The following is a 15104-nucleotide window of genomic DNA, read 5'->3' on the forward strand; positions in this document are numbered from 1 at the left end:
GCTTCAGTAGCAGTCCAGGAAAATACTACAACCAGTAAGAAGCAAGCGGCAGCCTTCACTCAATATAAAATTAATGTGAAATGCTATAAACTGCAGCTCTTTGAATTCACATTTGAGAAGAACTCACCCATTTACAATGTGTTAAGGTTTAAAGTTATGGATAATTAAAGGTGTGGCCACTTTGAGTGACAGGTTTGTGTCATCATAGGACAGTCTGTAGCCTACCGCTGCTCTTTTCAGACATGTATGAAACATGATGAGGCAGCATGTGTGGCTTCATCAATATTTTAAAGTGTCAGCATTCTGATATTGGTCAGGTGCACACTAATGTTTCCCATGTCGCCATTCAGACATATCTGGTACACATGTGCTATTCATCATACATGCAAGATTGTTCAGTACATAAAGCGATGTATAATACATACTAATGCACTGATGAACGGAAAACTGAAACAAAACTAAAAGCAGCTTCTCAAACTGTCTAAATAACTGTCAGAGTGGGTTATTTATGTTTTCCTAAACGATGAAAATGCTGATGACAGTCTATCACCAGGAAAGTGGACAGGACAGTTGTATTTTATTGACATTTCAGTTTGTAACAGATCTGAAGTTGTACAGCAAAGTGAATAAGAAAGGCAAAAAAACTGCATCTTTTGCTGTTTCTATTCAGTTTTTGGGTGTTTTGGTGGTTGAAAAGTGTAAAATGCCTTCCCCAAATGACTTCACACAACTCCAAATATATTTCCTATGTGTATCTATCACTTAAAGGGGAACTTCGTTTTTTTTCAACCTGGGATCTGTTTTCATATGTCATTTCATACATGTGAGTGATGGAGAAATGAATTTTCGACATAGCTCCAGTATTTAGCGAGGCACGCAGCTTAGCAGTTCAGCTAGCAGCTCAGCTAGCAGTTCAGCTAGTGAAAAGTATGGGGCAACTTGCCCCCCCGCATCAAAGTCCGCCCCAACATGCTTTTTTTCCCCCCACACTGACCGGCTCAGATAGTCTCAACGAGTGTCCCACAACATACTAGAGATGAGAAGTGAAGGAAAACCTCCACATTACCTGGGAATCGCTATTTGTTGTGGTCTGTATGCAAATCTCAGGACGCTAGAAAGCAAATCTCGTTCCGAAATCGCGCGATACCGGTGTTTTGGCGCGAGCTATCGCGCGATTTCGGAACGAGATTTGCTTTCTAGCGTCCTGAGATTTGCATACAGACCACAACAAATAGCGATCGCCAAGTAATGTGGAGGTTTTCGGGAAAAAAAGCATGTTAGGGCGGACTTTGACACGGGGGTGCAAGTTGCCCCATACTTTTCGCTAGTCGAGCTGCTAGCTGAGCTGCGAAGCTGCCTGCCTGGCTAAGTACTGGAGCTATGTCGAAAATTCATTTCTCCATCACTCACATGTATGAAATGACATATGGAAACAGACTCCAGGTTGAAAAATCCGAAGTTCCCCTTTAAACACACTGCATGCAGTTCAGACTTATGCTGTGTGATATTAAAATGTTACTAGGACCCCAGATAGCTCAACTGGTTGAGCGGGCGCCCCATGAACAGGGACTATAGTCCCTGACGTAGCGGCCTGGGTTCGTTTCCAGCTCACAGCCCCTTACTGCACGTCTACTCTCTACTTTCCTGTCTACCTTTCAACTATACCTACCTAATAAGGCCAAAAAATAACTTTAAAAAAGTGATACTAGCTCTGACCTAGTAAGACGGCCATTATGACGTTTATGGAAAAGTGACCAGGGTGCTCATTCATATAGAAAGTCCCACAGTCAGGTGCTGCCAGATGAATAGAAAGAGGTGCATGCCTGAAAAGGGCTATACAGACACAGACACACCATGGCGACTTTGATGTGAATGTTGACTGTTTTTCTTAATTTCAAGCAGAATTTGAATGGGATGCACAGTTCTATGTCAGTACAGTGCAACACCTTGGACAGTGCATCGTTCATATAATTTTTAAGTTACTTTCATTTCTTACAGTTTATCATGAATACAACGGTGCAGATTAAATCTCAACAGACACTATATTGTGTTAGTGACTTAAGCAACCGACAGAGTGTGACTTCTGGCAACCTCTTGAAATATTGCACTTTATGTAAAGACATTTTAGTTATGCAGCTCTGACACAGACAAGAGTAGAACTTAATAATTATGAGCATACTCAACTAACTTAGCCTTATACCTGAATCTGCATGTGCAGCATCTTGTCACGGATGAAAACAGGTCATCCTATGTGTCTGTTTTTTACCTGATATATTTTGTCACACATGAAGGTCTGTCCCCCCAGTATAAGCAGTGTGTGCCCTGCCTTGCGTGGTCGAGCACATGGACTAGTCACTACTCCATCATTTTGAAGGATTTTCTTCTTACACTGGATTGCCTCTTCTACTATTGACCTGCAGAACAGAGGTGAAACATAAGACGAGAGGTTATGACAAATGTGTTTATGATTTTCACTGAAAAAGCTTTGTTTTATTTTCTATCACAACTATAGTTGCTGAATTCACACAAAGCAAAATTTTTTTTAGTAAGTCTTTTCATTTGCAGTTTTGTCAGTAAAACATATGTGCTAGATTACTGCACTAGCACAGCACTGGTTGGCAGGCTCTCTCGTATCCCGTTCCGTTCTCTGTGCCTGGTATGCGAGTGGGTGCTGTTAACTGTAGCAGTGGAGGCAGCTGTGCAGGAGGTTTGGTCACATGGTACTCATTACCTATTCTGCTATAAAAGCTCAGCTCAAAGTACACTCTGTTACTCAGTCAGACTCACACCAGCCATTAGCACATTTTGTTTTTGTACCAGTCTGTTATTGCAGTGCTAACTTCTGTTTGTTCCGCCTACAGTTTGTTTAACCAACCTCCTGCTTTGGGTTTCTCTGGGAGACACTTCTAGATGCACACCGAGACCGCTTCAGTCCAGCTCCCTGTCTAGACTTTCCTTCAGCTGGGCTCCCTAGTCCAAACCTCTGCTTTTCCTGCCAGCCCTGATCTCTTAGTTCATTGTGGCTTTTCACCTAAAATCCAAAAACTCTCAGTTTGGCTTTAATATGCAGTAAGCTTCTCAGCCAACTTATAACAGATACGCTGTGTAAACGGGAACTGGACAAAGTCAGTGTCGCATTCAATAACAGTTTTTTTTTTTTTCCACCAAAGACAAACAAAACAAGCATAACAACAAACCTTGAATGTATTTGCAGGTCAATAAAAACTTGAGTTGGAACGTTATCTGCAAAGGCAAGATAGTGAATGCTGATATTCTCATATGATAAACCGTGCAGTCATGCCTGCTATCGTTATTACTAACTCGTATATTGCTTATGATGTATTTTTCATGTTTGTGCTGTGATATGCATTTTTTATGACCTTTCAAGCCTATAGAATCTGTTGGGCTGGGAAGACAGCAGACAGACTGGTGCCTCCTCTAATGCACCTGGAATAACAAGCTGCTTTTCACACCAACTTACATGACTCACCTAATATGAGTACATGTATTGTTGTACTAGTGACTTTCAGTGAAACTACAAACGTAATGTATTGTATATGATCAAACATGTCTATATAATTATTAATTGTATTTTAAATGTGTTGCTTTAAATATTGAACAAAGTGAAATAAAGTGATAGAAATAAAATCCGTTGACTGTCATCTGTTAGGCCACTGATGTAGCTTACCTGCTCCTCTTGTCAGCCATAACCAGCTCTTCACAGGCTACCGCTTCAAGTAGACATTCAGATGGCAGCAGAGCCAACCTGATGCCCCTCAGCAGCTCTGGTAAATAGAGACGCCGACCCTCCAAGTCATATCGAACCCATCGCATCACAGAGTTAAACACAACCTGCCACAAGTCAAATTTGCGGTAAGACAGCTTAGTTACTGTTGGAATGAGAGGAACTAAATACATTTGTGAAAAGGGAAGACTGGTCACTGTTTTAAATAACAATTAGCAAACAAAGACAGAATGAAAAAAGAAATGAGACACAGAATCACTTACTTGTTCATCTTCTATCTCCAGTTCATCACTAAGAATCAGCTCCAGCAGTTTATCTTTAGACAGACTGTAGAAGTCCTCAGATTCTCTTACCTAAAGTATGAACATTTAGATTAGATACTGTATATCACATATTAGCAAAACATGGAGTTTCTGCTGAAATATCTACAGTCTATGTATATACTTCAGCTGCTAACTCTAGGGTATTTGAGTGATAATGCAGAGCTGAAGATTGAGTGGGACTACCTGCATACCTTAACTAAATCATCTAGGCAATTAGTGTATAATCAGGTCAAGTCAAACACATTTTATGTGCAATGCTTCCTGTTCAGATAACTATTTATGGGATGAAGTAGTCAACATACTGTAGAAGAGCTGAAGAACAGCGCACTGGCATTTGTTGTGTTTGCAATTTGGGAGACTCAGCAACAAAAACTAAATGCTAATTTAAACCGTTTCCTTGTACTGTATAATGCCAGATTTTAAATAACATATACAACAGATCCCTGTAATTAAATGCTATCTTACTCACTGTTACTTACAGAAAAGCAGTCATCCAACAGCCCAGTAAAAGACGGAAATTTCAAAATAAATCAACTATTTCCCACATGCTTTTATATCCACAAATACACCAAGTTTGTTTTCAGTTTCATCATCCACCAGTCTGTGTGAAGTGCCATTAGTGATTGCTAAATGCCAGGTCACAGAGATCTCTGACTCCACTAAAGCATGCACTCTCAACTGCTCTAAAAATACAGTGAGCTTAATTTTTTGTATTTACAGCTATATTTCAGGGAAACTGTGTAGTATTGAGGACATTTGTTCCAGACATAAGATGTAACAAAAGGATTGTCATGGTAGCCTACAGGGTGAATTATATGTTGAACATGGCGAAGCTCGAGAGTAGAAGACTGCTACTCATCAAGAGGGTAGAAAAATAATGTTTGTTGTCCTTTCAAGTTTAACCAGTCGCCAGTTATCTTTTCTAAGCTGAACCAACCAGCGTTGAAAGCTGCACAGCAATTTTTCAGGGCTGCTAGAAGTAACTACCCAGGAGTAGGTTTCTTTTGTTCCCTGACAGCAACCCTGAAAAAGATTCAACAGGGCAGTTCTTGCAATTGGAACATGTATAAAGTTCTGCCGTGTCCGGCCATAGCAAACAACCGCATGCCACAGAAGCAAGAAATTAATAATTAGGTGAGTGAGAAAAGAATATAAGTCCTCTTTACCGTCTCGTAGTGTAGCAGACACATCCGCCATGACAGCTCATACAGTCGTTTACACTGATGAGCATCTGATAACAGCATCATCCCCAGGCAGTTGGAGGAATGCAGGTTTTTTTCTAAAAATTCTGCTGCTGCATCCCGAATGTCATGAAACTGCAACATGTCGCCTGCCTCTAACAATGACTCAGCGTTCTCCTCATTTATTATGACTCGAGAAGAATAGGCAAAGTCCAGCAGAAGCTCCAAGACCTAACAGAGTAAAAAAAATTACATAGTTAGCCACAGACATTATTATATCTATAACAGTTTGATACAATAACAAATAAGGCTACTGCAAGCTCAAAGAAAATATTTTCAGATTTAACATGACATGACCGAGTAGCTCATACCTTTTCCAACCAATAAAAGAGAAGTTTTCTGTTTTCACGTGAAAACATGGTTACATATTATCAGTTAATCAATGATCAGAGAAATACAACAATTGTATTTGGTTCTATAATGGTACACTGAAGCATACTATGTATGTGTCATGTTTGATTGAGCTTGATTGAGATATTTATTTCGAATATGTAAACACGAGTATCAGGTGAGCAAAGAATGGATATTATATATCCATATATATACTGCATGTGCATATACATACATACAAATACATATAGACATACATACCCAAGACTCCTATACATACATATCCATACACATGCATACAAAACAATTTCATAAAGAAGAAAAAATTTTGCTACATTTCTGGACTAGATCTACATATTCGAAAAGGAGTGAGAAGAAGTGAGCAAACACTTATTTAATCCCACCCCTTTTCCATAAACTATTGATTGATAATTTCCAGCTTCCTAAAATTTAATTATATAACATTCAATTTATATGTACACATGTAAGATACAATAAAGTAATACGATATTATCTATTTATATTTATCTCTATAAATATATACACCCATATCCATGTTTATATAAATACACATATACACACGTTTAGATATATTCATACATACACACACCTCAACACCTACATACACCTATGTACATATACGCATTCATACACACACACATATATATATATATATATATATATATATATATATATACACACAGTGCCTTGTGAAAGTATTCAGCCCCCTTGAACTTTTCAACCTTTTGCCACATTTCAGGCTTCAAACATAAAGATATAAAATTTTAATTTTTTGTCAAGAATCAACAACAATTGGGACACAATCGTGAAGTGGAACGAAATTTATTGGATATTTTAAACTTTTTTAACAAATAAAAACCTGAAAAGTGGGGTGTGCAATATTATTCGGCCCCTTTACTTTCAGTGCAGCAAACTCACTCCAGAAGTTCAGTGAGGATCTCTGAATGATCCAATGTTGTCCTAAATGACTGATGATGATAAATAGAATCCACCTGTGTGTAATCAAGTCTCCGTATAAATGCACCTGCTCTGTGATAGTCTCAGGGTTCTGTTTAAAGTGCAGAGAGCATCATGAAGACCAAGGAGCACACCAGGCAGGTCCGAGATACTGTTGTGGAGAAGTTTAAAGCCAGATTTGGATACAAAAAGATTTCCCAAGCTTTAAACATCTCAAGGAGCGCTGTGCAAGCAATCATATTGAAATGGAAGGAGTATCAGACCACTGCAAATCTACCAAGACCCGGCCGTCCCTCTAAACTTTCACCTCCAACAAGGAGAAGACTGATCAGAGATGCAGCCAAGAGGCCCATGATCACTCTGGATGAACTGCAGAGATCTACAGCTGAGGTGGGAGAGTCTGTCCATAGGACAACAATCAGTCGTACACTGCACAAATCTGGCCTTTATGGAAGAGTGGCAAGAAAAAAGTCATTTCTCAAAGATATCCATAAAAAGTCTCGTTTAAAGTTTGCCACAAGCCACCTGGGAGACACACCAAACATATGGAAGAAGGTGCTCTGGTCAGATGAAACCAAAATGGAACTTTTTGGCCACAATGCAAAACGATATGTTTGGCGTAAAAGCAACACAGCTCATCACCCTGAACACACCATCCCCACTGTCAAACATGGTGGTGGCAGCCTCGTGGTTTGGGCCTGCTTTTCTTCAGCAGGGACAGGGAAGATGGTTAAAATTGATGGGAAGATGAATGGAGCCAAATACAGGACCATTCTGGAAGAAAACCTGTTGGAGTCTGCAAAAGACCTGAGACTGGGACGGAGATTTATCTTCCAACAGGACAATGATCCAAAACATAAAGCCAAATCTACAATGGAATGGTTCACAAATAAACGTATCCAGGTGTTAGAATGGCCAAGTCAAAGTCCAGACCTGAATCCAATGGAGAATCTGTGGGCAGAGCTGAAGACTGCTGTTCACAAACGCTCTCCATCCAACCTCACTGAGCTCGAGCTGTTTTGCGAGGAAGAATGGGCAAGAATTTCAGTCTCTCCATGTGCAAAACTGATAGAGACATACCCCAAGCAACTTGCAGCTGTAATTGCAGCAAAAGGTGGCGCTACAAAGTATTAATGCAAGGGGGCCGAATAATATTGCACGCCCCACTTTTCAGGTTTTTATTTGTAAAAAGTTTAAAATATCCAATAAATTTCATTCCACTTCACGATTGTGTCCCAATTGTTGTTTATTCTTGACAAAAAAATCAAAATTCTATATCTTTATGTTTGAAGCCTGAAATGTGGCGAAAGGTTGAGAAGTTCAAGGGGGCCAAATACTTTCACAAGGCACTGTATATATATATATATATATATATATATATATATATATACGTACATACATGCACATACACATACCCTCACACTAAAGAGAAATGAACTAGAAACCAATCAGCAATTCATCCTCAGCAATTAACTAATTAACAACACAAACCATAACTCCTGTGAACACCTGGCATAAGTCAAGTTCCCTCTTCCTCTTTATATCGTGCAAAAATCATGTTTTTATACTGTATTTTAAACTGGTTTATACTTGTACATTTCTTCAACTCCACATTCATACTATTCCACAGTCTGACTCCACAGACTGAAACACAAAAACTTTTCCTGGTGGTTCGGGCACTACGCGTTTTGAAGTTGCATTTTCTTCTTAAATCATATCTCCCATCTCGACTACTAAAAAATTTAGATTTTTTTTTTGTTGAACCTAAACCAACACTTGTGGAGTCTTTGGAGTGTTGGGGGTGTTAGACAGCCTAGCTCTTATGGTTCAGAACATTGAGATGAAGTTCAAAGGACTGAATTTCTCTGACTGGCCAAACACAGACCTTACAGCCACTTCAACTTTGTTTATTTATGACCGCCATAGCTCATTGAAAGAATACAGACCAAATCGTGAAAAGAAGAGAAAACCATGGAGTACAGAAGGGTTGGAAAAATTGGCTCTATAGGGAATTTGTCACACACAGAACAAAGGATAAGGAGGACAAGCACAAAAAATATAAAAATAAATTGATTTCTATTATGAGAGTGCACAAAAATGACTATTATGATCAACTGCTGTTAAATACAAAAATAACATGAAGGGGACCTGGGGAGTGCTCAATGGTATCATAAAAAAAATTGTGGTCAAAATGATTTTCCAACTTTTTTGTAAATAATAACTTAATGATTGAAAATACTGAGGAAATTGTTAATGAGTTTAATGTTTTTTTTGTTAATGTCGGTCCAAATTTAGCAAGAGAAATTAATGATGTAGACCAGAATTATGAGTTTGCATTCAACACTAAGAATTCAATGTTCTTTGGGGGAGTTTGTGAGAGTGATGTATTAGAAGTGGTTCGGAAGTTTAAGAGTATAAAATCTACAGATGATAATACGTCACTTATAAAGGAAGTAATGGACTGTGTCCTCAAACCATTTACTTATATATGCAATAAATCCTTCCAAACAGGTATTTTTCCTCATAGGATGAAAATGGCTAAGGTGGTCCCAATCTATAAAAATGGTGACAAACACATCCTATGAAATTACAGACCTGTGTCTTTGTTACCTCAGTTTTCAAAAATACTTGAAAAATTGTTTGTAAATAGACTGGATGATTTAATGGAGAAATATGAGTTGTTGAGTGATCATTAATATGGGTTTAGGAGTAACCGATCAACATCTGTAGCAGTGATAGAATTAGTGGAAAATATATCTACAGGTATTGATAAGAAGCAATATGCTGTAGGAGTTTTTGTGGAGTGTGTAAAGCATTTGACACAATTAATCATTCCTTACTTCTGCAGAAATTGGAGCGTTATCGTATAAGAGGTGTTACATTAAACTGGATAAGAAGTTATTTAAATAATAGGATTCAGTATATAGTATGTCACATTTTAGAAAAGTAACTTGTGGTGTTCCACAGGGTTTGGTATTAGGACCTAAGCTATTTATACTTTATTTGAATGATATTGGTACAGTACTTAATAAGTTGAAATTTATTACATTCACAGTAGATACAAATTTATTTAATTCAGGACCAGTCATTAAAGAATTGCTGACAACAGTAGAAAAGGAGTTGATCAGGTTAAAGGAATGGTTTGATATCAATAAGTTATCATTAAACGAAAATAAAACAAAATTTATGGTGCTTAGTGGTGTTCGGGCAAATTATGAAATTCAATTAATCTTAAATGGAGTCGAAATAGAAAGAGTATGAGAGACCAAATTCTTGGGAGTAATTTTAGATCATAAACTCAGCTGGAAGCCACATATAGAATATATAAAACAGGAATTATCTAAAAGTATTGGTATTATTTACAAAAAAAGTGATTTTCTGAACAAGAAAAGTCTGCGTATTTTGTATTTTTCACTTATAATGCCATATATGACATAGTGTCTTGAGGTTTGGGGAAATACATACAGAACATATATTGACCTTATAATTAAACTCCAGAAAAGAATTATTAGAATAATAAAGCTTCCTACTGTGAAACTACTAATAAACTATTTATAGAATCTTGCACTTTGAAATTTGTAGATATTATATACTTAAAAACATTAGAAATACTATTTCGAGTAAAGAATAAAAGTCCTCCCACCTGCATTCAATAATTTTTTGAATTAAGAGGAAGAAATTATAATTTAAGAGGGCTGAGTGTCCTTGAAAGAGGTAATGTGAGAACTAATGTTTAATACAGATGTGTCTCATATTTGGGGGTTATATTATGGAATGGACTGAGTGATGAGTTGAAACTGTAATTCTCTGTTGAGTTTCAAAAAAGCACTGGAAGGCAAAATAATAGAGGAGTACAATGTAAAATGACTGATATGTGAAATGACTAAGAAGGCTAATTTAGAGTAAAATCTTGTTTTGTTTTTTTCTTCGTGTCCTATTTCTTGTATTTCTGATATACTGGGTGATCCTATGGGCAAAATAAGCCTCAGCTTCTGTCTGTTCCTTTTCCGGTTACAGAACTTGTAAAAACTATTATTGTATATAAATATATATTTTTTTAGGTTTTTGTTTTTGGGTTTTTTTTTTGCTTTTTTGTTTTCTTTTTCATCATCTTTTTTGTGAGAGGAGGAAAGAGAGAGAGAAGAAAAAAAAATTCCTGTAAGAATGTACAATTTTTTTTTAACTGAACGCACAAAATGAAATTATTGTACTGTAATTTTGTAACCAAATAAACCATTCATTCATTCATAACTGTTTTCAGTGACGGCAGTTGTACCTCAGGGTGTATACTGTCTCTGAAATTGACATCACTGTCCAGGCTTTCTCGTAGTCCTCCGCTGAACATTGCCTCAAAATAACGACTACATGCTGCAAGGACTGCCCTACAGGATCCAAACACAGCATCAGTGTCAGTGACTAAAAACGTGATGTTCACAGGTTCAGAGGTTATAAAAAACAAGATCATGTAAAAGGTATCTATACAAAAGTTTGTTGTTTCTGTCCCCTGAATGTTTCCACTGAAATGCTCCACCGAGGAATGAGGAAGACTTTACCTGTGGCATGGAAAAGAGCGATCGCCGGCCCACAGAGTGACATCAGTGAACATGCACTGTTTCCTCATGGTGTTGAGGTGGGTCAGAACACTGTCAGGATGTGAAGGCTTGTGGAAGAGAGAGATGTTCATGGAGCCTGTGCTGGTGCGGGATTTACGATTCTCATGAACAGTCACTGACATGGCAGCTCCGTTTGATACCTCCAGTGAGACTCTTGGAAGCAATCTCTTCTACTGTTCAATGACAACAAGGGTAGGAAAAGGAAAACAGTCACACTTTGAATCAGCAGTGATTATACCACAGGGATGAATTACTACATTTGGTGAACATTGTGTAATTTCACTTGAAGTCAAATGATTCTAAACTGTATTACCTTACAGTACTCAGATTACTTTCTATGTTGAGCAGTAGATGCGTTTTGCTGGAGGGGTTGTGTTGTTTACCCGTTTTAAAATACCCCAAACGTGTTCTATGGGATTCATGTCAGGTGACATACTTAGCCAGGTTATAGTTTTTACTTTTCCCCTCCTTAAAAACTGATGTAAATATCACAAAGGCGTTTTTGAAAAAAAAAAAAAAAAACTGCTTACACTTTGGATAGTTACCATGTTGAAAAATTCCCTTTCTACAAAACTTCCGCACACTGGGAGTAATTTTGTCAGTAATTAAGTGTAGCTGCACTGAAATATGGTCTATGGTCAACTGACCATCAGTCTGACTAATCATTAACGGCATTTTTTGTCATTTTTAGGACTACTAGTATCATTATTTTCATTGATCCATTAGTGCAAAATGTGGTAAATGTCCTCCTTTGACTGTGGTGCAGCCAGCTCTCTCTCTGCAGTCACTCTGTGGTTTCAAACAATGTCCCACCCACAGCTCCAGCTTACTGTCTGTTACTTGTCATGAGTAACAGCCAATCACTGAAAGCCCTTGATTACAGACTGGGACTGACAAGCCCGTTTGCAGAGTGGAGCAAGTCTGTTAAATAAACAGAGTGATGCGATGTGATAGACAGGTAGCAAACACTGCTGAAGTTGTTACTAACACAGCATGTGTTACACAAACATGCTAGTGCGCCTAATACACAGAACGGAAGAGAAAGACTGGATGTTATGCAGCAAAGGGCCTTGTAGATAACTTTGTTTTACTCATGATACCAAAACATTTTTTCAAGGCTGCTATTATTATTACTATTATTCAGACCCCTCCACTTTTTGTACAATTTATTGAGTTGTACATTTCAAAATCTCATTAACTCCTAACAACAATGAAGATAGATTTGCTTTTATTTAGGTAGTGCAGTGGAAAGAGACACGAAATGTGAGAAAGAGTAGATGTCTGACTGGCCGGAAATCAAACCAGGGACTGACACCGCATTTGCACCAATGTAGGAAGTGCCCTAAGCATTTGGCTATTGGGTCTTCCCAGTTTATTGAACCTAAAATGCCTCAATTATAAGTATTCAAAGATTCAGACATTTTGCTGTAGTACTTCCCACTGTGGTCAGGTCATTTTGTTTAGTTTCTATTATCCATGAGATAAACTTGACAGGAGTTCATTGTCACAAAGTGAATAAACTGGATATATTATACTAAAAAAAAGGCACACAGCTGTGTATATAAGGTCCCATTTTTCACACTGTATGTAAAGACAGAGGCCGTCGTATGTTTGAAACCACGAGGATTCTTCAAAGAGCTGACCATGCAGCTTAACTGAGTAACCAGACAAGAAGGGTCTTGGTGAAGGAGCTGACTAACAACCTAAGACAATCCAGAAGTGGCTTTGGGGTAAGAGTTATATTGTTTCAACGAGTACATCTTAACTGCCTTATATGCGTCCAAGTTTCCCTCATGTGTATCTTTGTGTTTTCTCTGAATCCACAATCTGACGTGATCCCCATTTCTGATGCCAACAGAACAGTGATCCAAAATACGCCTCACAATCTACACAAAACAGACGTACTGATTTGCAGAAAAAAAAAAAGGTTTTTGTCATGGTGATCGCAGTCAATCCAAAGTTCAAAAAGCGCTGCGACTGCAAATGATGCAGGGCAGGAATGCTGGTAGAAAACTGTTAAATGTGGGAAATGTATTTATTTTACTGATCAATGCAGCTGATTATTGATAATGAACAGACGCCCGCCACCCGCTACATATTTACGTCCCACGATTTGGTATGTACACATGTATAATACATAGGGCTGGATGCAAATATCCGAATATTTGTTCGCTACGGCGGTATCCGAATATTAATTTTGGTATCCGACAACCCCCCCCCTCGGAGAAACCACTATTCAGGTCAGCCCTATACATGCCTGTGCTCACCTCAAGGTCAGGTAATGAACAGTCTTGGCGGAGTACTGCACTTTCTGTATGTGAACACGTGTCAAGAAGTGAAATTAACTTTTCAGGCCACTGACATGTCTCCAAATGTGACTCATTCAATAGTAAATGTTCATTTTGTGCCTTAAATCTACCAACCACTTCATGTTAAACCAGTATCTGGCTGCTGCTAATTTCCCACCACGGTATGCTAGCTTTTGTATGAATGGGGTGGAGCATTAAATAATTAATTTTGGAATAAATATTGCCAATTACAATGTAGAAACATGTTCTAAAAGCTGAAAAAAAAAGCAACTTTTTTGCAACTGTCACTGTCTCCCGCAATTTCATCACAACAAATAAGCTTCGAACATTGCAACTTACAATTTTATGGAAAAGCTGCCGCGAATTCAGGCATTTTCGGCCGCAACAATCTTGGAAAACACCCGCGAAATCCTGGAAGGACTGATTAACAGGAGCAAATGATACCGTTTTATTTTTCGGTGATAAGACCAACCATCAAAAAGACTCTAATGCCCTATAGGAACCACCTGGAACTCATCTATCTATATGTATAGAACTGGTACCTCTGCACATAGACCCCTTTGCCCCTCCCATTCTCCCCAGTTCTTCTCGCTCTGAACACAAAACTATGTAAACTGCGTGTACATAGGGCAATAAAGTTCTTGATTTGACCTGTCACCAATCTAATTGCAGACTAATAAATGACATACAGATTGTATTATTACAGTGACATGCTGTTAGACATCGGGAGAAAATGAGCGGACACAGACCTTTACAACTCACTATAGATTAGAAAGAATGCTGTTTCAGCATCCTTAATACTGCTCTTGTTTGGATGTGAGTGCATCCATTCACACTGCTGACAGGCAGTTTTAGAGCAGAGTCACAGCACATCCGTCAGAGAATGTTTAGTGTGTGTGTGTGTAATATATCATAATGCAAACCTGACAACTATTTGTGCCTGTGCTTAGACTGTGCTGTGAATGAACAACACAGGATGTGCAGAAACAAGTGCATTCATATGCAAATACACATAGCATGCTCAGGACACAGCTGTCAGTATGAATATTTGTGCTTGAGTGTGTGATTGTAAGTCAACCTTTGTAAGGTCAAGTCTATGTTACCATGGTAATCTAGCAAAGTAAAAGAGAGACACCTTCATGCCAATAAAAACTCTGGCTTTAAGCTCAACATACCTCGCTCACCCACCAACCCTGCTTTGTAGTTCAGGCCCCTGGAAGCTATTTGTACTTATGGTAACAACAGAAATGCTCTTTGTCAAACCATTTCAGCTTTGCTGCCAATGTGTGCGGTATATCAATACAGAAACCAAGAGAAAGGATAAATTCCACCCAAAAAGAAGCTAGAGACAGTGAAGATGTTGACAAATGAATAAGACAATCTAGTAATTGTTGATTTTATTACCTCTGAGCAGTCAGGAAAATGCACGGTTCTAAATACCAACAGCCATTTACAGACTGTGCATTGCTAAAATGCCCATGGAGTCTAATCATCCTTTACAATAATTTACTGCATGTTTCCAAAGAGTAAGCAAATTCAACATGTGCAATACTTGAGATCTGTGC

General features: G+C 38.2%; 1 protein-coding gene across 3 annotated transcripts in view; it reads right to left on the reverse strand.

Annotated features, from left to right (window-relative positions):
- The window catches only part of LOC110966323 (kelch-like protein 25), a 32340-nt gene that overhangs the window by 10609 nt on the left and 6627 nt on the right, over nucleotides 1-15104 (reverse strand). Inside the window, exons 2-8 of one of the 3 annotated variants that reach the window (XM_051951974.1) lie at nucleotides 11171-11403; nucleotides 10894-10999; nucleotides 5235-5480; nucleotides 4009-4098; nucleotides 3689-3852; nucleotides 3198-3243; nucleotides 2310-2414 (exon numbers count right to left, since the gene is read on the reverse strand). In XM_051951974.1, coding sequence (XP_051807934.1) covers nucleotides 3240-3243; nucleotides 3689-3852; nucleotides 4009-4098; nucleotides 5235-5480; nucleotides 10894-10999; nucleotides 11171-11352 — 792 coding nt within the window. In that variant the 5' untranslated portion in view covers nucleotides 11353-11403 and the 3' untranslated portion in view covers nucleotides 2310-2414; nucleotides 3198-3239. Of the gene's footprint in view, nucleotides 1-2266; nucleotides 2415-3197; nucleotides 3244-3688; nucleotides 3853-4008; nucleotides 4099-5234; nucleotides 5481-10893; nucleotides 11000-11170; nucleotides 11404-15104 lie in introns of those variants that run through there. The other 2 variants (XM_022215661.2, XM_022215660.2) reach the window with 2 other exon arrangements.

The sequence above is a fragment of the Acanthochromis polyacanthus genome, chromosome 8 (genome assembly GCF_021347895.1).
Source record: "Acanthochromis polyacanthus isolate Apoly-LR-REF ecotype Palm Island chromosome 8, KAUST_Apoly_ChrSc, whole genome shotgun sequence".
NCBI classification, from domain to species: domain Eukaryota; kingdom Metazoa; phylum Chordata; class Actinopteri; family Pomacentridae; genus Acanthochromis; species Acanthochromis polyacanthus.